The 27,523-nt window shown below is 33.0% G+C and overlaps 1 protein-coding gene across 5 annotated transcripts in view; it reads left to right on the top strand.

Moving 5' to 3' along the window:
* LOC149804198 (unconventional myosin heavy chain 6-like) overlaps nucleotides 1-27,523 on the top strand; it is a 294,440-nt gene that overhangs the window by 243,343 nt on the left and 23,574 nt on the right. For 2 of the 5 annotated variants that reach the window (XM_089937830.1, XM_089937821.1), the window contains 11 exons: nucleotides 919-1,118; nucleotides 2,373-2,405; nucleotides 5,152-5,184; nucleotides 9,280-9,402; nucleotides 9,820-9,986; nucleotides 16,014-16,090; nucleotides 16,859-16,940; nucleotides 18,762-18,843; nucleotides 20,010-20,110; nucleotides 22,713-22,832; nucleotides 27,142-27,206. In XM_089937830.1, coding sequence (XP_089793956.1) covers nucleotides 919-1,118; nucleotides 2,373-2,405; nucleotides 5,152-5,184; nucleotides 9,280-9,402; nucleotides 9,820-9,986; nucleotides 16,014-16,090; nucleotides 16,859-16,940; nucleotides 18,762-18,843; nucleotides 20,010-20,110; nucleotides 22,713-22,832; nucleotides 27,142-27,206 — 1,083 coding nt within the window. The remainder of the gene's footprint in view (nucleotides 1-918; nucleotides 1,119-2,372; nucleotides 2,406-5,151; nucleotides 5,185-9,279; nucleotides 9,403-9,819; nucleotides 9,987-16,013; nucleotides 16,091-16,858; nucleotides 16,941-18,761; nucleotides 18,844-20,009; nucleotides 20,111-22,712; nucleotides 22,833-27,141; nucleotides 27,207-27,523) is intronic. The other 3 variants (XM_089937853.1, XM_089937846.1, XM_089937836.1) reach the window with 2 other exon arrangements.

The following is a 27,523-nucleotide window of genomic DNA, read 5'->3' as shown; positions in this document are numbered from 1 at the left end:
TTTAGCTAACTTTTTCCAAAGGTTAGCAAATTCAGATAATATGTACTTCATTCTTTTGTTTTATCTGATGCATGAGTCAATATTTGATATTTTTAAAGGCAATTGACACAAGATAAGCAATCTCTGGTCCAATCAGGCCATTTATTTAGGACAAAAGTTGCAATGGCTAGGCATAGCAATGATACAAAATAATGTCCATTTGTCTGTCCATCTATTATCTATTATCTTCTGGCTAAACCTTTTTGTTTGCATCAGTCTCATTGGATTTCCTGCACAAGGCGAGCAAATAAAACATCTACCTTGATCAGGGAAGTCAGAGGTCAAAGATTGAGATCCCTAATGGTGGAATATTAGTATACAGAAAGGGGCAAGATATAGTTGCGGGTCAAGTTTTAACTTGAAATTTGTTAAAGTGTGTGCTTAGACTAATTTGTACAAGTATTAAGCAAGCTTTTTAATATATAGATGCTTCCCGATAGGGTCACTAGTAGACAATATTCTGCCCATTTTTCCTGGATGACAGACAACCTGGAAGTTTTTCCTATATGCAGCCACTAATTGTCCATTTTGAACATGGCACACTGAAGCAAAATCAACTTATAAATTACAAATATAGATATTAACAGAAAGCCTGATTTGTGTTATGTTTAGGTATGTGTTTTTTGTAACGGTATCTTGAGATTCAATGAATTTATTTTAACTTCCAAACACCATATAAACTCAATGGTATATCTGCCAGCATACCACAAATATAGCAGCAGATGATGTCATTTGGGAGCTATCTATTAGAATCATGTTATATGTATACATTTGTTTTCTGTATAATAATAATTTTTGTATTAACTTCATTGAAATACAATACCATAATGAAAATGTATCATACCATAACGAAAATTTATAAATGTTAATTTTATACAGGTTAACAAAGTCAAAGATGGAGCGACTGAGGAACTCATTCATGTCCAACAGTATTGGTCAGTTTGATGTCAGTTACTGGTCATACACTAAGGGTGGGATAAAACAGTCCTTGACCTCTGTGTCTGATCATGCCATGGAGGACCTGGCCATAAAAATGTTCAACTCCATTCTGATTTACTCGGGGGTTGTAGACTCAGGAGGTAAGGCTACAAAAAGTGGACTCATTTTTGTCTGCCTATTTGTTTCTTTTTCATTTTACTTGGTTACGTGATGGAATGTTGATTTAATGTGGTGATGAAGATGATGATTTGATGTGATAATGATAGTGACTTACAAAAATGATGATGATAGCGATGATTATGATGATGATGATTATGAGAACATTTATGATAAGAGTGACCAAAAATGATGATGACAAGGACAGTGATGGTGATGAGGAAGAAGAGTGTAGTCTTGTCTTTTAATCAAATAATACTGCATTTACAGACTGAATTAAGAATTTAATGAAAACAGTGAAATTAAATGTTAACAGTGTTTAATTGTATACCTTTGCATTAGATTTCAATGACACTGTGACACAGCCTTACCTTTGAGATGCTCAAGAGACCTTAATTATTTTAATGATTAAACTGGCATCTATAAATGAATTAGACATTTTTTTAAATAGAGTACTGTTTTTTGATTACACTCAGTTAACTTATTTTATGTAAAGTCATCTTTCTTACTAATGGATAAAGACTTTTTAATCTTCATTGAGGAAATTATCTGTAAGAATTCTGGTTTGAGTCCATATTAATGTAATTTATCTGTAACAATTCTGGTTTGAGTCCGTATTAATGTAATTTATCTGTAAGAATTCTGGTTTGAGTCCGTATTAATGTAATTTATCTGTAAGAATTCTGGTTTGAGTCCGTATTAATGTAATTTATCTGTAAGAATTCTGGTTTGAGTCCGTATTAATGTAATTTATCTGTAAGAATTCTGGTTTGAGTCCGTATTAATGTAATTTATCTTTAAGAATTCTGGTTTGAGTCCGTATTAATGTAATTTATCTGTAAGAATTCTGATTTGAGTCTGTATTAATGTAATTTATCTGTAAGAATTCTGGTTTGAGTCTGTAATAATGTAATTTATCTGTAAGAATTCTGATTTGAGTCCGTATTAATGTAATTTATCTGTAAGAATTCTGGTTTGAGTCAGTATTAATGTAATTTATCTCCATTTAACTACATTCTTAGTCATAGTTTATATCCAGAAGAAATGGATGGATACTTTTTGTCAGCTCTGAAAGTAATCATTGTAACATTAAATTGTAAATTTTAAAGACTTAATTACCTTTCCAGATATCCCAGGTGTTTTTTTTTCTTCAAGCATAAGCTAATAAATAGAGTGACACATAAAAATTTAGCATTCACTGAGAGGTAACCACATGAATTATGTATTTTACGATCCAGGTTTTGTGAACAAGTCACGTAACAGGAAATCAGGTAGAATGCAATTAGTATAAATTTAATCTCTGCTTTGGCTTATCTAATTGGTGAAAGGTTATCTCCCTTGACATGTTTTAGGTTGCCTTTGATTTGGTGGTGTCATCATCATACAAACACTGGATGGGAAAAATTTATTATTTCTTAGAATGCAGACTTTATCATTCTAATTTTAAAGAATTTTTTTTCCTTCAGGAAGTTTGATTTAGGTCAGTTTAACTTTTCAGTACACAAATATAGTTTTAAAAAAATGAAACTTGTATTTGCAAGTGTAAAGTTACTCAAATGAATCTTCAAAAACATGAAAGGTAGTTGGAAAACAGTGACTAGTTATAGCATGTTTATGGGTTAAATAATTACAGTTCAGCCTCTTGTACCCAACCTGTATGGGATAGTTTGCGTAGTTGTGGAACATGGCATGTAAAGAGATTTAAATTTGATGACATAGAAGGAAATACAGAAGCTGGCTGTTTATAAGAGGTTACAGGTGTTACAGGGAGATAACCATTATGGGTGCTGTGACATATGAAACTTTACACCGCTTTTATGACATTTCTGTGTACATTAGTGAAGATTAGAGGGTGTGTTTGCTTAGAATTTAGGTGGAGAGAAAAAATTTGGCATTCGTTACCATATTGATATCTTTTCTTGATTTACATTTCTGGTTTATGATAGAAATATTCATACATGGAAGTATCACATCACAAAAACCACTTTAAAAATATCAGAATAGGTTTCATCACTTTAAATACCAGTAACAGGTAGAGTAAAATACCTGTATGCTATTTATGTGATTAGCCGGGTGTTTTATTGCCCACAGGTTTTTCTCTACATTTATCAAATTTTACTTTTGTTTGGTACCATATGGTCATGCTTGTGCTGATTTACCATTAAACACTACAAACATGCATTAATTCATCTTTGTGCTGAATTTATTATCAGTATAACAAATGAATTGAAATGGCGTTTAAAATTATCGCCTGCTAACAAGGATATGCTACAGACGTTTCAAATAACATGTAGTTATTAAAAATAAAACATGTATTGATTAGACTTTGATGCAAAAAAGCAAATTTCATGTGAGAAATATAAATATGTAAATAATTAACAGCAGAGTACAGTTAAAGGAAGCACATCAGCTGAAAAGACAAACCTGCCAACCCTTACGATTTTGCCATAAGTCTTACAAAAATCACCCGTAAAATGTGGACTTAAGAGCAGAAACTACAGAAATATGATTGTTGTAATAAAATCCAGATAATTAGTTTGATTTGGTTAAATTTATTGGTAATCACTTGTTGATTTAAGTAATGTCGCATGGCAGGAGATATGACACCCATTTCATGTCAAATTTAAACAAAATTTCAAGAATTACAACAAGTTGAGTGATAGCATCAAGTGGAAATGAAGTTTGTGCTAGAGGCAAATAAGGTCCACATTTACTTTACAGACTCTTCATTTCTTGAACAAAATGTCTACTGTTGCTGCATCAGTTTTGAATACCGAACCTTTTAAATACATGTTTTAAAACTTTACAATGATATTTTCTTATACCTCACTGAAAAGTGGTCAAACTTAAGTAAAAATAATCAACTGCCTTAGTGAGATCGTCTTGTTAGGGTTGGCAGTTCTGAAAGAGCTTGATAACAAAATTTATGTCACTACCAACGAAACGGAAGAAAGCAAATTTCAGTTCTCACTCAGTTTCTGTCACCAAAAGATTATTTTAACAAAAGTGTGTTGAACCGTGTCGCAAAGTAGACATAATGGTGGTTTTTTTAATTTTCTTTGACTTGCAGTCATACAGTTCATGTCTTATTTTCTTGGATTAATATATTAATATCAACTTCTGAAAATTAACAACAACAGTAAGAATAATAATAACAACCTTAAAGTTAACATCAGTAGTATTTGTAACATACATTCACAAATTGATGAAAAGTTTAAATTTGCCACAATAATCCACATTTTTCTATTCAGTCATATAATCCCATTTTAACATGGTGGTTGTGATGAAAATGATGGTGTTAATTTGATGCTATAATGTTTGTAGCTTTCAAAAATGAAGATGATGGTGATAATTATAATATTGACAATAATGATGGTGATGATAATGATGTGGTAGATTGTATTCAGTTTTTTTTTAAACCCATTGGTTCTGTATTTAAAGACTGAATTAGGAATCAAGTGAAAATTGCAGCAGTGCAATGAAATGTAAGCAGTGTTTAATTGCATACCCTTGCATTAGATTTAAGTGACACCTTGACAACAACCTTACCTTCAAGATGCACAAGGGACCTTAACTGTTTTGATGATAACACAAGTATCTGCAAATGAATTGGAGTTGATATGACATTTTAAAAAAAATAGAGTACTGTTCTTTGATGACACTCTGCAAACTTAGTATATGTAGTGTGACCTTACTAACCAATACCTGGATAAAGACATTGTAATCTTCATTGAGGAAATTACCTGTAGGAATACTGTGTTTTGAGTCCGTATTAATGTAATTTATCTCCATTTACATTCTTAGTCATAGTTTGTATCTAGAAAAAAATTGATGATGCTTTGTGTCAGATCTGAAAGTAGGTCATTGTGACTTGTAAATTTTCTTGACATAATTAATTACCTTTCCAAATATCAACACAGGTGTGTTTTTCAAGAATAAAGTCAAAAGATGCCTGACACATGAAAATGTGACATTTAATCAGAGGTAACCACATGAATTATGTACTTTATGATCCAGGTTGTTTTGGCACATCACGTAACAGGAAATCAGGTAGAATGTGATTAACATTTTTTCTGCTGCAGCTTGTAATCTTTCTGCTACTCTTCAGCGTGGTGAAAGGTTATCTCCATTGAAGTGTTTTAGGCCTCCCCAATTGAGGTGGAGGAGTGAAAACTGGTTAATTCTTAGAATGCAGACTTTATAATTCTAACAGTAAAGTAATTGTTGAAGATTCAGCATTTTAAAGTTAATTTTAACCTCTCCATTCACATGTATAACCTGTAAACTAACATTTATTTGCATGTGTAATTTGCAGTCTAAAAAATATTTCAATATAAACATTGACAATACAGCTGTCCATTGTTAAAATGCTAATCAGTGTAAGACAAATATGGACATAGCATGGTGCCTCAAGGGATTTTATGACCACAGATAAACCACTGCCTTCATCAATGATTGTTCTGCCTTCAGGTATTGATAATTGTGCAAAAAATGTAATGCTTAAAAAACAGAAATATTACAGACAAACTATGTCAAGCAATTTTCCAGTGACATAGCTTGGAATGTTTGTATTTTATTCAGGGAAATACTCCTTGAATAACACAAAATCCTTGAAAATAATGTCTTCATTGCTGTTCAAATTCATTAAAGGTAAAATTAAAGTTCCTGAAATTTGTATTAAGGAGTTTTCAACCTGTACAGCAGGTGAAAGTCTGATATATGAGTACAGCTTTTATTAGACATACAACATAACCTTGTAGAACTGGCATGAAAGTGTGAACATGTAAGAATGGTAAGTTATTTACCAAGGTGGTTGTTCATAACTACTCAGACATTAAGGTGTCAGTGCTTATAAAAACAATATATAAAATCAGCCGATGAAGGGAGAATTCTTTTGTCCCCATTATTCAGTAGACTTGGACATAATGGATTCGATGGACATCTTTTCTTTCATTCACATTTATGGACATCTTTTCTTTCATTCACATTTATAGACATCTTTTCTTTCATTCACATTTATGCAGTTCATGCATTCTTTTCTTGGATTAATGTATTTATGCTAAAAATTAACATCAGCAGTAACACTATAATTTATTCACAAATTGATGAAACATATAAATCTGCTACAAAATTGCAATTTTTTTTTCTGTTCAGTTTTTGTTGAGCCTGTCGTAGTGGAGGCTTGCTCCACATGGTATTTGGTGTCCATCCGTCTACATTGTAATGAGCTAGTTTCATCATATCGTCAGAATTTCATATATTTACAATGTCTCATTTAATTCCGTGTTGCTTCTTAAAGCTGCTTCCAAAACTGTATACTAACTTCTAATGTCTTACTGGATAATGGGCTTTTCATGATATTTTGTTCAAGTTAACAAAGATGTGAGTAACCCTATACTTTGTCTTGGGTTACTTGGAGAGCCCTGTCTCTCCGTTTGTCTGTCCATCCATTAGCCCTGTCTCTCCATTTGTATGTCCATCCATTGGACCTGTCTCTCCATTTGTCTGTCCATCCCATAGCCCTGTTTCTCCATTTGTCTGTCCATCCACTAGCCCTATCTCTCCATTTGTCTGTCCATCCATTGGCCCTGTCTCTCCATTTGTCTGTCCATCCATTAGTCATCTGACCATTGAATTATCTCCTCCAAAACTGCATTATGTAAATTCACCAAAGTTTGTACATCAGTAGATCATGTGATAACCAACTGTAAAAGGTGGATAATTTGTGTACTGCTCCCATGGGATGGTCTGTGGTAAAATATAAGAAAATTGCAGTAACAGCTATATTTTTCAATATTTTTTTTTACCAAACTTTAGATGTGCAAATAAAACCAAGGATACAAATTGTAACATATTTTGGGTTATGACCCCAGGGTCAGAAAACTATTTTACATAGCATGCCTTTTGTTTTCGGATTAATTACAAAATAAATGAGCACGTTCCACCATTAAGAGAGTAACACTGTTAAAATTGAGATTTTTTGCTGCCCTTCACATACCACACAAAACCTCTTGACATACCACCTTGTGGCATGTATGCTGTAGGTTACCGACCCCTGCCCTAGGGTAATGGTCAATGTGGGGTGGGGAACACATAATAAAAAGAGTGGGAATTTGCTATTGCAAGCCAGGGAAGTTGCTATAATTGTTGTCCTTGCTTGCTTACACTGCACTCTGAGAAATTCCTTTACTTAAAATATGTTTAATAATTGTAGTAATTTATCGATTCCCTAATGTACACACATATGCAGGATACAGTACAATCTGAATTATATGGGCATATATAAATGAGTAGAAGTAAGTGTTTAAGAACTTAATATGACTTCTTTTGTAGAAAAAAACTTGGTGTATATAAAGATATGGAATGATATATGTGTCTCTTTTTAACTGAACTTTAACATCGATAAATAACATGCTCAATTTTTTAATTCTTGAACATTCCTGAAAAGACTGTTTAAAGCGTTTAAAAAATAACATAAAACTGTGTGGTATAAAAATGTTAGCATGACAATTAAATTGATACCGCTCCCTTAGTAACTTGCATGTAGATAAAATTGCGAACCCACTTATAATACAGGGTCAGGCACAGATCCCAATTTTAATTTAATAGAAAATATACACAAACACACACACCCACACACACCCTATTGGCCCCAATTTGTTGAACATGAAGGAAAGCATGATCATAATTGGTGGATGAAACCTTGACATATTACTCATTTTATCATCGAAAACAGTAGTTAGTACCAGGATGTTTGAATTAGCATCATAAAATTAAAAACTTTGAATATGAAGTCATATTTCTTAAATTTTCTTTCCTGACAACAATCTCAGTACACTGCAAATAACAATATTCAGTGAAAGTTCTATTAATGAAAACATTAATACCTCCTGATATCAAAACCTTAGTAAATAAATACTAATTAAATCTTGTTTTGTCCAGTGTAATTTGTGTTTTGGTTAAATCTTTTCATCAGTTTAAATATAATCATCTTAAATGCAATATTCCCTCTTTTATGCAGGTGTGAAAAATATCATAAATGGGTATGGAATAATAGAAAAGTTAAAAGGCATGCAACCCCACCTGCTTAAGAGCTAGTTATATGTCAGGTCAACTTGTTTCAATTGATCAGTTGAACATTATTATAAATTTTATTATGCATAATTCAACTAGCTTCAGGTAGACTGCTTGGCTTATTGACACTGTGATGAAAGATTGCAATGCAATCGAGTGAATTTAGTACTTGGTGAATAAAAAGCCTTATTTCACAGTTATGGTTCATTATGGAGAGGCGAGTTCCAAACTTTTATGATGAACATAAAATTCCTCAATTGTAAGATTTCCTAAAGGATGAGAAGTTTCACTATATCTTGCAGTGAAATCACAACATCAGTACTTCATTAATTGAACAATAAAAGAAAGAAAAAACTTTTGATGTTCAAGGTTGTTGCACAAAATAAATGACCCTATGTTGCACAAAATAAATGACCCTAGTTTTGGGAGAAAAGGAATCTTGTTGTGAAGCAACAATTTGGTTGTTGTGACATAATACAAATGAGAGTTGTTGAAACCTTGGAGAATAATGTTGTTAACGATCTTTCCGAGGTAGGGTATTATTTAAATAAAGATAATTTATACAAAATTTCAATCAGAAAAAGCTCTTTATTGATAACTATTCCTAACATGATTATAAAACAAGTATCCGGTCATCATATAGCTGCTTTTCCAGTTTGGTTAATATCAAGCATGAATGGCATCCCCTTCTGAACTTTTTTGACATCCATCAGTAACTTGTACCTCTTGCTGATAGTGTGGTCTATGCTCTTAGACCTCAATGTGGTACGTGAGAAAGCCTGCCAGTAGCTTCTCGTGGGTCGGTGGTTCTTCCCTGGGTTTTCCAGGGTTCTTCCTCCACCAATTATACTGGCCGCCATGTATAGCCTATCTTGTGCTGAAAATGGCGTTAAACCCTACAACAACAACAAAAAAAAAAAAAAGACCTCAATGTGTGTGAGTAATTGAGGGAAAGGTAGTAATTGAGGGAGAGGTGTATGATATGGTTTAAGGTATTTTAAAATTTATGCAAAAATAAGTGCATACACTTTTGATAAAGCTTGTACATTTATCTTTTGCTGCTAATTTCAGGGGAGTATGAAAACATTGACCACAAGGAAATGATTCAAACAGTAATAGAAAAATGTATGGAGAATGACTGCTTGACTAATGAATTTTACCTGCAGCTCATCAAACAAACAACAGACCATCCAGGTAATATACGAGTGGTAAATATAAATGCACAGTCTGAATTTTTAATCCAAGATATCATTTTTTTAAAAGTGTTATGTTGTGAGATCAATCATTTTTATGAGCATTTCATACTAGCATCATCAGTATGCCAATAAAGTACTTCATTTTATCTGTCCTGTACAAAGGAAACACAGGAGAGCATATGCTACAAATCCAGCAACATTGGCATCTGAGGAATACAATGTATGCGGTTAAAGTTTTCGTTGATGGTTTTAATTATATCTCAAATTATATGCATTTCAGTTTAACAGATGTGTGTTCATTAGCAGATTCTTGATTTTATATAATATTTTTCATCTAATTTTATCAATATTTTTATAAATTATCTGGAAATGATTTCAGAATCTTTACATAATTATTGTTATTTGTTTTTGATAGAACCAAACAGTCAGGTGAACAAACGAAACTGGCAACTTATGGCTGTTGCCACAAGCAATATTATGCCACCAAACACCCGAGTGCTTAGATACCTACAGTGCCATCTGAAAAAGTGTTCCCTAGACACCACTACAGAGGAGGGCAAATTTGCTCGTTACTGCAACAAGGTAAGAAGTGAGACACGTGTAATGCTGTCCATTTTAATGGCTTGAAAAATTCACTTGGTTGCTTGTCCAGTTAAGAGCTTAAAAAATCAACTCGTATGCTTGTCATATCAAGTCATGGGTGGGGGTAATCAGCCAAGATGTATTTCATTAGGCAGATATCAAAAAATGATCAGTCACAATATGGTTTCCAGTCCTTCAAAATGAGTAATCCCCTGGAACCAGTTACCAAACATTTTGTATGAAACACAGGTGAATTATGTACCATATATACTCACTGAAGCATAAATAGGATATATTCGTTGAAGTAATAAAAGTATGTATTCACTGAAGTATGAAAAGGATGTATTCACTGAAGTATAAAAAGTATGTATTCACTGAAGTATTAAAAGTATGTATTCACTGAAGTATGAAAAGGATGTATTCACTGAAGTATGAAAAGGATGTATTTGCTGAAGTATAAAAAGTATGTATTCACTGAAGTATGAAAAGGATGTATTCACTGAAGTATGAAAAGGATGTATTCACTGAAGTATAAAAAGTATGTATTCACTGAAGTAATAAAAGTATGTATTCACTGAAGTAATAAAAGTATGTATTCACTGAAGTATGAAAAGTATGTATGCACTGAAGTATAAAAAGGATGTATTCACTGAAGAATGAAAAGGATGTATTCACTGAAGTATAAAAAGGTTATATTCACTGAAGAAAAAAGGATACTTGGCCATGCTTGGTATTAAAAAAAACCCAGAAAATGCAGCAAATGAATGGACATCATATGTCCATTTGAGTATTTCTTACAGCAAGAGAGATTGTTGTCATCATTACATGAAGTAAAACAAAACTACTGTAAAGATTACATCAAGATGAGAGGTCTAATAAGAAGCTGTTGACCTCTAAAACAACTGGAGGTCATTATGGTCTAAGTGAATATATTGCATTCTTAACTTTGCATGGTTTTCAAGTTGACAATAGCAGTATTTCACTACACCTTACTGACAAATGGCCTATGTGACTATACTGCCAAGGCATCAAGCAATGTGACTATACTGTCAAGGCATCAAGCAATATGACTATACTGCCAAGGTATCAAGCAATATGACTATACTTCCAAGGTATCAAGCAATATGACTATAATGCCAAGGCATCAAGCAATATGACTATACTGACAATGCATCATGCAATATGACTATACTGTCAAGGCATCAAGCAATATGACTATACTAACAAGGCATCAAGCCTTATGACTATACTGACAATGAATCAAGCAATATGACTATACTGCCAAGGCATCAAGCAATATGACTGTACTAACAAGGCATCAAGCAATATGACTATACTGACAAGGCATCAAGCAATATGACTATACACAACAGTACAGTTCTGTATATGTGACAGGAACCACAAACGGAAATGGAAAACATGAAGTGAGCTCCAGCCACCAGAACTTTGTACATGACACAAGAAGTTAATCAACCAAATGAGTAAAACTAATTTAGAACTAAAATATGCATTAGTAGTAAAGTTGTATGCTGCAATACTGCTCATAATATATTAAAATATAATACAGTTGTAACTTTGTGTATGTACACACTTCTGTGACCTTGATGATTGGGTTATAAGCATGATACACACAGTGTAGTTGATGTGGAATAAGTATGAATTAGTGTTAGGAGTAAATTTTTTTGTAGGTCTCTTTCTTTTCCAGGCTAATGATTAAATCCATTGGTCGTGATAATTCCAGTACCTTTATCTTCCACTGGTCCTGATAATTCCAGTATCTTTATCTTCCATTGGTCCTGATAATCCCAGTACCTGTATCTTCCTTTGGTCCTGATAATTCCAGTACCTTTATCTTCCATTGGTCCTGATAATTCCAGTATCTTTATCTTCCTTTGGTCCTGATAATTTCAGTACCTTTATCTTCCTTTGGTCCTGATAATTCCAGTACCTTTATCTTCCTTTGATACTGATAATTCCAGTACCTTTATCCTCCTTTGATCCTGATAATTCCAGTACCTTTATCTTCCTTTGATGCAGATAGTTTCCAATGAAATATTGTTTGCTTCTTTGCACTCTCATAACAGTATTGGCTGTATCATACTTAAGTATTGGGAGCTAAGTACCTTTTTCCAAATACAGACCAAGGAAGTCATTTCCCAGCTGACCTACTTGGTGTACAATCCACCAGCTGATCCATCATGTTTCCAATCAGCTGATGGTCAAGATTCTATCTGTATTTAAAATCTAAACTTTAATTGATGACTCCATCATCAGAATTTAGGAGCTTGTTATGGAAGTATCTGTGAGGAAAGTGAAACTTTTTTGGCCCCCAGTCTGAATATTTTCGTCCTACGGAGTACATCACTCAGTACTGATCAGCTCTGTCGATGTCATTCATGTTTTAAGTGTGCAAGCATATTATTACAGTAAGGCAATGAACATCATAGTACATCATCATATTATTACAGTAAGGCAATGAACATAATGGTACATCATCATATTATTACAGTAAGGCAATGAACATAATGGTACATCATATTATTACAGTAAGGCAATGAACATCATGGTACATCATCATATTATTACAGTAAGGCAATGAACATAATGGTACATTATATTATTACAGTAAGGCAATGAACATCATGGTACATCATATTATTACAGTAAGGCAATGAACATCATGGTACATCATATTATTACAGTAAGGCAATGAACATAATGGTACATCATATTATTACAGTAAGGCAATGAACATCATGGTACATCATCATATTATTACAGTAAGGCAATGAACATCATGGTACATCATCATATTATTACAGTAAGGCAATGAACATAATGGTACATTATATTATTACAGTAAGGCAATGAACATCATGGTACATCATCATATTATTACAGTAAGGCAATGAACATCATGCTACATCATCATATTATTATTACAGTAAGGCAATGAACATAATGGTACATCATCATATTATTACAGTAAGGCAATGAACATAATGGTACATTATATTATTACAGTAAGGCAATGAACATCATGGTACATCATATTATTACAATAAGGCAATGAACATCATGGTACATCATCATATTATTATTACAGTAAGGCAATGAACATAATGGTACATCATCATATTATTAAAGTAAGGCAATGAACATCATGGTACATCATCATATTATTACAGTAAGGCAATGAACATAATGGTACATTATATTATTACAGTAAGGCAATGAACATCATGGTACATCATCATATTATTACAGTAAGGCAATGAACATAATGGTACATTATATTATTACAGTAAGGCAATGAACATAATGGTACATCATCATATTATTAAAGTAAGGCAATGAACATCATGGTACACTATATTATTACAGTAAGGCAATGAACATCATGGTACGTCATCATATTATTAAGGCAAAGAACATCCTTTGCAGAGCCATCCTTTAGTCTTCTCTGAACCTTTGATGTCTTGAAAGGGTTGAAATTTGTTGACAGGACATACACCTTCTGTTTATCCCTTTTGATGTCTTGAAAGGGTTGAAGTTTGTTAACAGGACATAACACCTTCTGTTTATCCATCTGCCATTACCTGTTGCTTAAACAGAATAACTGATTTCCCTTCCCCTTCAGATCAGCATGTCTAATTAGTGCTGGTATTTCCTTTTCATGTACAGATATTGTATGACATGCACACATATTTTCAAACAAGTTCTCTAATAATTATTCCATGTTTCTTTTGTGGAGTCTGGCACCAGTCTTTCACTGGGACTTTTTCTCAGCCATTCTTTTGTATTCCAATGTAGACGTAAAACCCATTCACACTGCCATTATGTCTGTCATTGTCTTCATCATGCTGAGACTTGTGTACCTTATGTACTCATACATAAGTTGAGTCCAACTGCAAATGACATAGACCCTGATCTGCTATTACATGATGTGCTGGCAGATCAGTTTCTGTGTTGTTTGTTCTACTGATTACTCCTAACAAACTTCACAGATCCAGATCTGAAAACGCATTATATGACAGCAGATCTTTGTCTGTGCAGTTTACATTTGGACTCAACTTGTAAGCAAGTATATATAGAGTATATTATAATTTTTTAGCCTTACTAATGGTACATCATCATGACTCTCCTCATTAGATTTGCTATCACTGCCTTGCTAATAGTACATCATCATGACTGTCCTCATCAGATTTACTATCACTGCCTTGCTAATAGTACATCATCATAACTGTCCTCATCAGACTTGCTATCACTGCCTTGCTAATAGTACATCATCATCAATGTCCTCATCAGATTTGCTAATGGTACATCATCATAACTGTCCTCATCAGACTTGCTAATGGTACATCATCATGACTGTCCTCATCAGACTTGCTAATGGTACATCATCATGACTGTCCTCATCAGACTTGCTAATGGTACATCATCATGACTGTCCTCATCAGACTTGCTAATAGTACATCATCATAACTGTCCTCATCAGACTTGCTAATGGTACATCATCATGACTGTCCTCATCAGATTTGCTATCACAATGTTTAATAATTTTTCTGCCTATTTGCTATGAATCTCACCATTTTCTACTACATCCTCGTCACATAAAACTACTTCACCTCATCACATAAAACCACTTCACCACATCACATAAAACCATTTCACCTCATCACATAAACCACTTCATCTCATCACATAAAACCACTTCACCTCCACATAAAACCACTTCACCTCATCACATAAAACCACTTCACCACATCACGTAAAACCACTTCACCACATCACATAAAACTACTTCACCTCATCACATAAAACCATTTCACCACATCACATAAAACCATTTCACCACATCACATAAAACCACTTCACCACTGCTTCACTCAAATTTGTCCAGTAAGAGCCAAGCAGTAACAAATTCAGTATAATGTTAACTTCTAATGGAGGTCGAATGTCTTCCTAAAATATTGATTATCAAACTTTTTTTTTGATAATTATTTTAAGCACACCTATTAATTGACTGACCTATTATTTCATTAGTTATACTAGATGTTGCCATATATGAAAGGCATTTATGGACAGGGGAGATAAATGTGACAGAAACCTACATCTATGTATTTTTATACAATAAGCATAGACTACATTATCCTTGGCGTAGTATAAACTCTGTGTCTTTTTTTAGTGTCTTGGTGTAGTATATTATAACCCTTTACCTCATGCAAGCGTCCTTGGATGCCTTTACTCCATTCGCATGGAAGCGCCTTTTGACACCTCTACTCCATTCACAATGAAGCGCCTTTTGACGCCTGCTGTAAACATCAGCCATTTTTAGCGGGTTTTCGTAGTGCCACCTTGCGGGACAACCCTCTATTAGATACTACATTCATTTCTGCAAATGACAATTACGTCAGATCACGTGGTCACTGTTCATGCTCTGGTCGATATCTGCTATTTAAAGAAACCGGGTCGTAATCTCCACTTTCCAAAATGGAGGTCGCGGATTTCATTCAGTACTTACGAAGTTTTCACGATTTGAATCACAACTATGAAAGATTCAATAACTTAGGTAAAGGCTCTGATATTGATGTAGGCAGCAATTAGTTTTTATAAATTATCAAATTCAGATGACTTAGTTATGTAGACGCAGACTAAAAACTTGTAACTTTTGAGTATGAGATATGGCCGCTACGGTTGGTCACGCTGCCTCACTGACTTGATGGTGAACAAGTTCTCTCAAGATTTTAAAGCACATAATAAATTCTTCCGTGAAAAATATTACACAGCTATAACAATCGGACTTTACTCTTAAATTTTTCCAAAAATGTAAAATGGTTAAATTACACTACATTGCTTAACAGTTAACAGGCAGGCCTATGCTTATGGAGTCGAATAGGTAACAGGTGTTCTATTTATAGCATGCTGCCCTTTGTAACTATGCTCTATGAGGTAAAGGGATAAACTCTATGTCTTTTTTGTAGTGTCTTGGCGTAGTATATTATAAACTCTGTGTCTTTTTTGTAGTGTCTTGCAAGAACTCAAGAGAAAAAGAAGAGAAAATTTCCTCCATCTTTCCAAGAGATTGAATTCACCTTAATGAGGTAAAGAAATAAATTTATGTTTTGTTTGCACTGCTTTTAGATTTAGATCATTGTAAAATTTAATTATGTCACCATTTCAGTGCAGTGCACTGCTCCTGTGGCCTAGTGGTTAGAGCATCCACCTTGGATGCTGGAGTTCATGGGTTCAATTCCCAACCGAGTCATACCAAAGACTTATAAAAGTGGTACTAACAGCTGTCTCGCTTGTCACTCAGCATCAAGAGGTTAGTGTTAGGACTGGTGTCAGGATAATGTGAGTGGGTGGGACATGATGCTACATGTCTGTGGCATGATGCCCCAGTGCTAAACATCAATATAAACTGCCACACTGCAGACATCATAGAAATATGACTGAATAATTGTTAAAGCTACATTAAAAATCCAAATCTCACACACACACACAGTGCAATGCATTAATGTTTGAAATTATAGTTAGAAAGCTGGCTCAAAACATCATGAGATGCAAAACGTTAACATGTATTGTTGTGCAGTTTAGAGCCACTCCAATCCATGTTATATAAAAAATCCACCCTTTTCCACCTTTTATTTTCTCTTTAAAGGAACATCATTTTCCAATGAAAATGCAGTATGTTGAACTTATTCTTAACAGAGCAAATTTATTCAAAGACATGATATATCAAAGTTCATCTAAACTTTCTCTATCAAAGCATGCTCAATAAAACAAAAAAAATATGCCTTGAATTTGCACTGCAAACACTGTATTATGAATGCACTTGGATCCTTAATTCAGAATCTCTTATTTTGCAGAAAACACATCAACCAGAAGATTTACCTTCCTAATGGGGAATATAGAATTATCGAATTTGACTCGGCAGCAACCTGTGGAGAGGTGATAGATTCCGAAACTTATCTGCATTATAAAAGCAAATTTTCGAAAATTGAGAAACCGTGTTCATGTCTTACAATAATACCAAGTTTTCATTTATTAGTTTATTATGTCCAGTCATTTGCATCCATCTATCGTTACAATCTATGCATGGTCATAAGTTGATTCTAGCTGCAAACTGCTTAGACCCAGATCTGTTGTCAAATAACACACCAGCAGATTTGGTTCTATGCAGTTTGTTGAGAGTAATCAGTAGAACAAACAACATGAAACAGCAGATCAGGTTCTGCCTGTATTTCTGTATTTTGTTTACTGTTGGACTTGATTTATAAGCAAGTATGATTGATGAGTTTTTCTAGTCACCTGAACTCCCTCTACACTAACTGTGATAGTGATCATATTTGGTATAATGTTACAGGGGCAGGCAACAATGGTTTTCAATGCCTGGGGTGGTGGTGGGTGGGAAACAAATCAGTGCAGGTATTGTTAGTTCTTCTGACCAGGAGAGCATATGGGAGCTTATGGGATATCCTGTTATCCATATGTCTGTCTTAGCAAATTTTTTAGCACTATTCCTTTGAAACTACTTGGAGGGTATGCCTGGATACTATACAAGCACATTTATTTTGTGGCCTAATCGATCCTAAATTTAAATGATGGTACACAGACTTTCAGAATAGCAGCCACTGTGGCAATCTTGAAAATCTGGTTATCACTACTGTCAATGGGAATAAACTTTAAGTGACCCTTCATTCATTAACAGTAGTGATAACTATTCAACATGGGATTAAACTTTAAGACTTCTTATAATGTATGGTTGATGGTAAAATAAATGGTGCTGAACTGATGTCCAGTATGGCCACCACAATTGGGCTTCTTAAGAATCTTATCACTACACCTTCAAAACAAATGACCATACCATGATGGGATTTTCACTAAGAGACTTTTTATGAAGTATTCTTGGTCCTAAATGAAAATGTGCTGGCCTAATGTCCAATATGGCCACAATAGCAACCATATTGAAAATCTTGTCATTACTCCTCTTGAACAGAAAGTCATATTGACATGGGGTTTTCACCCAAAGACTTGTTATGATGCCTAGTTGGGCCTAAATGAAAATCACGCAGCTCACACAATCGATATGGCTGCAACATTGGCTATCTTGAAAATTTTGTTTTTTGCTACTTTTCCTGAATGGACATGAGGTTTTCATTGAAATGCTTCTTGCGATGTCTAGTTGGTCCCAAATGAAAATTGAACCATTCACACATCGCGTATTCCACAGTGGCCATCTTGAAGATCTTTTCAGTGCTACTTCTTCTAAATGGATGGTCATATCAGTACGGGATTCTTTCTCACTGCAAGACTTTGTATGACTTTTAAATGAAAATGTCACCAATCTGACTTCCACTTTGTCCACAAAGCAGCTAATTTAAAAATTATGTTATTGCTGAAGAACATCAGACATTGTTTCTGCACTCTCAAGTTAAAAGGAAGAAACGGTCTTATCCTGAATTCCAGGAAATTCCTTTTGGCCAGTACAACATAAATCCTTTGAAGGAACTGTTGTATTTTTGATGACTTCATTTTTAATTGTATAAAAAGAATTGTATGACAAGCTTGTATGTACTATAAGATGATCATTCTAGGTTATATTGGCTAGTTTGTTTGTAATACAGTTGAAGACAATATAAATATCCGTATATTTTAAACATTCACACAGAATAGCTCACTCCAAAAAATACATACCTATCAGTTTTGAATTGTCTTGTATCCATACTTGATGTCTGACTCTAATTTTCATTTTTCCAAATTACTTTTCAGGTGATCAAGACGATAAAGGCCAAGATTGGAATGAGATCGGATGCCGAATGTTTTGCATTGTATGAGGTTGTTGGAATCTCAGGTAAATTGTTTTTGGCCACCTTAGAGTTCATGGTCGTGGTTGTTGGAATCTCAGGTAAATTGTTTTTGGCCACCTTAGAGTTATGGTTCTTATAAATTGAAAATATGCTTACCTTTTATTTAACCTTATTAAGGTGAGAAGAAGTGCTTTCTTTAAAAAAAGTAGTGGAAAAAATTGGTTCAATAGTTCTAACTTTTTATTTTTATAATTTTTTCATCAGTAGTATCAGCTTTATCTTGACAGTTACTACAGATTTGTTTTGTGTATCAAACAATAAATGTAGAACTCACTGGAAACAAGAAATGGAAATCATTATACCAGTTGGCACACCAGGAAAGAATCAATGGATTCTTTCAGTATGAAGGTACGGAATCTGGTGAGTTTGTGATGATGGATTATTGTACAGTATTAACATCACAAATTAATGCAAGAAAATTTGCAAGATCAGAAGTTGTTAAATCGTTGTAATTTGCAAGATCAGCGGTTTGCAAGATCAGAGGTTGTTAAATAGTTGCAATTTGCAAGATCAGCGGTTTGCAAGGTAAGAGGTTGTTAAATCGTAATTTGCAAGATCAGCGGTTTGCAAGATCAGAGGTTGTTAAATCGTAATTTGCAAGATCAGCGGTTTGCAAGATCAGAGGTTGTTAAATCGTTGTAATTTGCAAGATCAGTGGTTTGCAAGATCAGAGGCTGTTAAATCTTTGTAATTTGCAAGATCAGCGGTTTGTAAGATCAGAGGCTGTTAAATCATTAAAACGTAAAATGTGCATATCTCATTCAGTCTTTGCTATATTCAGACTCAAAATTCTAATGTACGATTGGTCAGTTCTTTTGTAATAGCCAATCAGCCATGGCATAAGAATTTTTGATTTTGTCCAAGTCTATTTTTTTAACACTTTGGATTGAGTCTGTATTTAACACTTGGGATTGAGACTGTGTTTTAACACTTTGGATCGATTCCATGTTTTAGAAAAAAAAATTGTTTTACTAACCTCCATGCCAGGTTTGACAAGCTCTGCTCATTCATTATTTAAAAAGAAAGATATTTCACAATGTTTGAAAAATAGTACGTTGTCCCAATCATCATCTACTGACTATAACAATGATTTTATGATTTCTTTCCACTCGGCAAGATTTCTGCTCATCAGCCTTTTAATTGTTAACAGATAGGAGCATGACCTCAGATGAGAGACTCTCGGACACTATCAGTAAATGGGAAAGGCTTGCCAAAGGGTGTGGACAGAAGGATATGAGACTGGTCTTCAAGGTAAGATGTAGGTCATAAAACCAGTCTACTTCATAAGTTGGGCAGACAAAATAGACAATAATCAGGCAAAAATTGGATCTTATTCTTCAAATTACAGGTAACATCAAAGCTGTATTAAACAGCTTCATCTCAGTTCTGAAAGAGAGAAAAAAGTTAACCCCTTTATATATCTTATAATTTCATTGTAAATAACAGTTGATAGCTTAATAAAGTGGACCTTAAGAGAAGATTCTCACTGTCTCCTTACCTCTCATATTTCTATCATCCTTTCTTCTGATCTGATTCCAGCTGTTCATTCATCCTTCATTCCTTCAGTCCTTTAATCTATCCAACTATACTTTGTCTGTGTCACAGTTAATGAATATACAATGGCAGTGTAAAGTATCACAGTTAATGAATGTATAATGGCAGTGTAAAGTATCACAGTTAATGAATATACACTGCCAGTGTAAAGTATCACAGTTAATGAATGTATAATGGCAGTGTAAAGTATCACAGTTAATGTGCAGTGGCAGTGTAAAGTATCACAGTTAATGTACAATGGCAGTGTAAAGTATCACAGTTAATGAATGTATAATGCCAGTGTAAAGTATCACAGTTAATGAATATACAATGGCAGTGTAAAGTATCACAGTTAATGAATATACAATGGCAGTGTAAAGTATCACAGTTAATGAATATACAATGGCAGTGTAAAGTATCACAGTTAATGAATATACAATGGCAGTGTAAAGTATCACAGTTAATGAATATACAATGGCAGTGTAAAGTATCACAGTTAATGAATATACAATGGCAGTGTAAAGTATCACAGTTAATGTACAGTGCCAGTGTAAAGTATCACAGTTAATGAATGTATAATGGCAGTGTAAAGTATCACAGTTAATGTACAATGGCAGTGTAAAGTATCACAGTTAATATACAGTGGCAGTGTAAAGTATCACAGTTAATGAATATACAATGGCAGTGTAAAGTATCACAGTTAATGAATATACAATGGCAGTGTAAAGTATCACAGTTAATGAATGTATAATGGCAGTGTAAAGTATCACAGTTAATGAATATACAATGGCAGTGTAAAGTATCACAGTTAATGAATGTATAATGGCAGTGTAAATTATCACAGTTAATGAATATACAATGGCAGTGTAAATTATCACAGTTAATGAATATACAATGGCAGTGTAAAGTATCACAGTTAATGAATGTACAATGGCAGTGTAAAGTATCACAGTTAATGTACAATGGCAGTGTAAAGTATCACAGTTAATGAATATACAATGGCAGTGTAAAGTATCACAGTTAATGAATATACAATGCCAGTGTAAAGTATCACAGTTAATGAATATACAGTGGCAGTGTAAAGTATCACAGTTAATGAATATATAATGGCAGTGTAAAGTATCACAGTTAATGTACAATGGCAGTGTAAAGTATCACAGTTAATGTACAATGGCAGTGTAAAGTATCACAGTTAATGAATATACAATGGCAGTGTAAAGTATCACAGTTAATGAATATACAATGCCAGTGTAAATTATCACAGTTAATGAATATACAATGGCAGTGTAAAGTATCACAGTTAATGAATATATAATGGCAGTGTAAAGTATCACAGTTAATGTACAATGGCAGTGTAAAGTATCACAGTTAATGAATATACAATGGCAGTGTAAAGTATCACAGTTAATGAATATACAATGCCAGTGTAAAGTATCACAGTTAATGAATATACAGTGGCAGTGTAAAGTATCACAGTTAATGTACATTGGCAGTGTAAAGTATCACAGTTAATGTACAATGGCAGTGTAAAGTATCACAGTTAATGTACAGTGGCAGTGTAAAGTATCACAGTTAATGAATGTACAATGGCAGTGTAAAGTATCATAGTTAATGAATATACAATGGCAGTGTAAAGTATCACAGTTAATATACAGTGGCAGTGTAAAGTATCACAGTTAATGTACAGTGGCAGTGTAAAGTATCACAGTTAATGTACAATGGCAGTGTAAAGTATCACAGTTAATATACAGTGGCAGTGTAAAGTATCACAGTTAATGAATGTACAATGGCAGTGTAAAGTATCACAGTTAATGAATATATGACAGCAGTATAAAGTATGGCAGTTAATGAATATATGATAGTGGTATAAAGTATCATGGTTAATGAATATATGGTAGCATTGAATATATATGGTAGCAGTGTAAAATATACGGTAGCAGTGTAAACTATCTTGGTTAATGAATATATGTAGCAGTGTAAATTATCATGGTTAATAAATATATGATAGCGGTATAAAGTATCATGGTTAATGAATATATGGTAGCAGTGAATATATTATAGCGGTGTAAAATATATGGTAGCAGTGTAAGCTGTTTTGGTTAATGAGTATATGGTAACAGTGTAAATTATCTTGGTTAATAAATATATGGTAGCAGTGTAAAATATATGGTAGCAGTGTAAAATATCTTGGTCAATGAATAAAGTATCTTAATGCATGTGTTTGAATTTTCTATAATTTTCATGATAAAATTGGAAATAGTTACAGCATTATTTACTTTATTGGAATGTATTAAAATAAAATTCATAATATTATCCACAGAAACGCCTGTTCATCGACCCATACCTAAACCCTATAGATCCAGTGGAGTGTGATATGGTCTTCCATCAACTACTGGAAGATTTGTTTGAAAGACGAATACCTGTCAATCCAGAGGATGCTGTAAGTTGATATTTCTAAATGAAAAGGAGTTAAATGATTCTCAGCACTACTGGTCACAAGAGTTTATGCATAGTGTGCTGTTCATCATCCATTGTCCACCTCTTCATTAACACACATTTGTGATTGCCTCTCCTGAACTATTTCAAGTATTACCATGAAACTTTACACATACATTCAATACATAGTCCAATTAATCCTAAATGACAATGGTGCCATTCAGACATCCAGTATTGCAGCCACAGTGGCCACCTGGAAAGTCGTTTTTATGGCTACTCCTTCTGACATGTTTTCTTCATTACAAGAGCTTTTATGATATCTAGTTGGTCCTAGATGAAAATGCTGCCTTGAGCATTTAGTATGAAAATGCTGCCTTGAGCATTCAGTATGAAAATGCTACCTTGAGCATTCAATATGAAAATGCTGCCTTGAGCATTCAGCATGAAAATGCTGCCTTGAGAATTCAGTATGAAAATGCTGCCTTGAGCATTCAATATGAAAATGCTGCCTTGAGCATTCATTATGAAAATGCTGCCTTGAGCATTCAGTATGAAAATGCTGCCTTGAGCATTCAATATGAAAATGCTGCCTTGAGCATTCAATACGGGCACCATTATGCAATTTAGAAATTCTTTTTATCCCTAGTCCTCCTGAATAGAAAATCCTGTAGACAGGGAATTTCTTCTGCAAGACTTCTTATGATGCCTAGTTGGGCCAGAATGAAAATGGTGACATTGAGACATCCATGACAGTGGCCATCTTGACCATTGTCCTGAATAAAATGACCATTGTCCTGAATAAAATGACCATTGTCCTGAATAAAATGACCATATCAACACTGGATTTTCACTAGTTGGTCTTAAATGAAAATGGTGCCAAGCTGACATCAGTATGGCCACCATTGCAGCCATCTTGTTTAAGGCAACAGCTTGAAATGATGTGATCATTATATTATAGCATCATTAGTATGCTGTAACTTGTTACCTGCATTATGACATCACTTGTTACCTTCATTATGACATCATTGATATGACATCACTTGTTATCTACATTATGACATCGTTGATATGACATCACTTGTTACCTACATTATGACATCACTTGTTACTTACATTATGACATCGTTGATATGACATCACTTGTTATCTACATTATGACATTCATATGACATCACTTGTTACTTACATTATGACATCACTTGTTACCTTCATTATGACATCATTGATATGACATCACTTGTTACCTACATTATGACATCACTTGTTACTTACATTATGACATCGTTGATATGACATCACTTGTTATCTACATTATGACATTCATATGACATCACTTGTTACCTACATTATGACATCATCAGTGTCACTTGTCTTCAATATGATGTCACTTGTTAACAATATTAAGACATCATTGGTATGATGTTACTTGTTGCCTAAGTGTATTACAGCATTGTAAATGGATGTAAAATGATATAGTTGCAACTTCTGTACCTTATAAAATAATGAAAAAGAAAAATGTTTATTTTAATGATAACAGATATTAGCCTGCGAAAGAAATAGTTTTAGATCATTAAAAATAAGAAATAAGTAAAGAGATATGACCTGCCATAAATTGGTTTTGCCGGATCTCTGTTGTGGGAGATGGAAGTATCCACAATAATTATGTCATACTGAAAAATTTACATTCCAGTATTTACTTATCTTTGGTTTTCATAAGAAGAATACAAAATATTTAAACTGTTAAAATTTGATACATTTTTAAATGCACATTCAGCAGTTCTTTTAGGGGCAGTAAGTTACAGCTTACATTTTCCCATACTTACTTGAGAGGGTATATATTTGTCTTAGAATAATACCAAATAAATGTGCCACCAAGCTATACATTTTTATGTGATTCTGGATTGCTTCAAACTTTGTACAATGTAAAAATATCATTATTTCAAAACTTAAATACTCTAAGCTTTTACAAGTAATCCTCAATGGTCATCTGAGACCTTTAACAAGTGGCAAGCTTGATTTTATTGAATATCATATGCATTGACTAAACAGTAATTCACTGTTTCTAATCAGTCATAAATTTCATACAGTTATTAAACAAACATCAGTATTGTATTTAGTTGCTAAACAGTCACGAATCTCATATAAGATTCCTAATCAATAATTAATTTTATACAAAATTACTAATCAATAATGAATCATACAAAATTACTAATCAATAATGAATCTCATACAAAATTACTAATCAGTAATGAATCTCATACAAAATTACTAATCAGTAATGAATCTCTAACACAATTATTAAACAATCATGAATTTTATACACAGTTACTGATCATTCATGAAACTTATACAAAATTACTAATCAATAACAAATTTCATATTTACTAATCAATCATGAATATTGAACACAACTACTAAATAATCATGAATCTCATACTTAATTTCTAATCAATCGTAAATCTTGAACTCTACTAAATAATCATGAATCTCATACTTAATTATTAATCAATCATGAATATTGAACACAACTACTAAATAATCATGAATATCATGCTTAATTACTAATCAATCATGAATCTTGAACACAACTACTAAATAATCATGAATCTCATACTTAATTACTAATCAATCACAAATCTTGAACTCAACTACTAAATAATCATGAATCTCATACTTAATTACTAATCAATCACAAATCTTGAACTCAACTACTAAATAATCATGAATCTCATACTTAATTGCTAATCAATCACAAATCTTGAACTCAACTACTAAATAATCATGAATCTCATACTTAATTGCTAATCAATCACAAATCTTGAACTCAACTACTAAATAATCATGAATCTCATACTTAATTACTAATCAATCACAAAATCTTGAACTCAACTACTAAATAATCATGAATCTCATACTTAATTACTAATCAATCGCAAATCTTGAAGTCAGCTACTAAATAATCATGAATCTCATACTTAATTACTAGTCAATCACAAATCTTGAACTCAACTACTAAATAATCATGAATCTCATACTTAATTGCTAATCAATCACAAATCTTGAACTCAGCTACTAAATAATCATGAATCTCATACTTAATTACTAGTCAATCACAAATCTTGAACTCAACTACTAAATAATCATGAATCTCATACTTAATTGCTAATCAATCACAAATCTTGAACTCAGCTACTAAATAATCATGAATCTCATACACATTTAATACAGTTGTGAATGTCATGTACAGTTTATCAATCAATCATGAATCTCATGCAATATTACTAATCGATCATAAATCTCATACATAATTACTAATCAGTCCTGAATCTTGTACATAATTACTAATCATTCATGAATCTCATGCAAAATTACTAATGAATCATAAATCTCATACATAATTACTAATTAATCATGAATATCATACTTCATTACTGATCAATCATGAATCTCATACTTAATTACTAATTGATCATGAATCTCATAATAATTACTAATCAGACAAATATCATACATAATTACTAATTGATAATGAATCTCATGCATAATACTACTACTTATAATAATCATTAATCTCATGTGCAGTTATTAATCAATCAATCTCATATATAATTACTAATCTGTCTTGAATCTTGTACATAATTACTCAAAAATCTAGCCCTCATTTGTTAAGTGAAATGTATGAAATCTTTTCATTTAAGTTATAATTCATAAATCTATCTCTATCTTCCTAACTACCATCCTATCTACCTACCAATCTACCAAGTGTTAGCAAACCTGGTAGTTCCAAGTGTGAATTATTGGTTGTAAACTGTGATTTTCTAATTAATTCACAGTAAAAATCTTAAAAACAGGTAGAAATGTTAATATTAAACAATGTTTTCATGTGATACATTATATATGGTTTATGTTCAACTATAAATAACAATATATTGGGGAAGCCTAAACAGATTTATGTTAGGCTGGACAGGCATTGTTCAGACGTATGAATAGTAAGACAAATAAAACATCTATCAGAACAGTTAGTGCAAACAGTAGTGAAAATTATTTGAGAATGATTAGCAGTAATCACAACATCTGATAATACAAACAATATAGGGCAAAGGGAACAAAAAACTTATGTGTTTTTACTAAAAATAATATGGGGTAATTGAGATAGATTCACTTGATATATTTATCTATCCAGCTATCTCTCTTCCTACCTCCCTTGATCACTCTCTCTCTCTCTCTCTCTCTCTCTCTCTCTCTCTCTCTCTCTCATATATAAGTCTACAATGCTCAGTGAATTAAAGAAGTTAACTTGAAATTTGATTCAGGTGAGGTTATGTGCCTTAAAAGTACAATCTGAAATGACAGAGATGAAGGGTGAAATCGATTATAGGTAAGTATTGTTTTTTTTCTTTTAAGCAGGAGTAATACTGTTGGCTCAGACTTGAAATAAATCACTTTTATCAATTACAGTTACATGGTACTTGCAGATTTCAATTCCAGTCACAATTTCAGTTACTCAGTATTGTGACTGAGTAATGACAGTTACAGTTTAACCATATTGGTGATGTTCAATTACAGTTATAATTACAAATACATTATAATTGTAATTAATTACTTAATTTTACCAATTACATTGTAATTGAACCCCAAGTCTGAATCCCACAGTAGACTAAGTAAAATCATTGATGTACACTTTATTTATAAATA

The sequence above is a fragment of the Sinohyriopsis cumingii genome, chromosome 2, assembly GCF_028554795.1.
Source record: "Sinohyriopsis cumingii isolate HCF-2022 chromosome 2, ASM2855479v2, whole genome shotgun sequence".
NCBI classification, from domain to species: domain Eukaryota; kingdom Metazoa; phylum Mollusca; class Bivalvia; order Unionida; family Unionidae; genus Sinohyriopsis; species Sinohyriopsis cumingii.
Note: the sequence above shows the minus strand (reverse complement) of the source record. Positions and strands in the feature narration are given on the sequence as shown.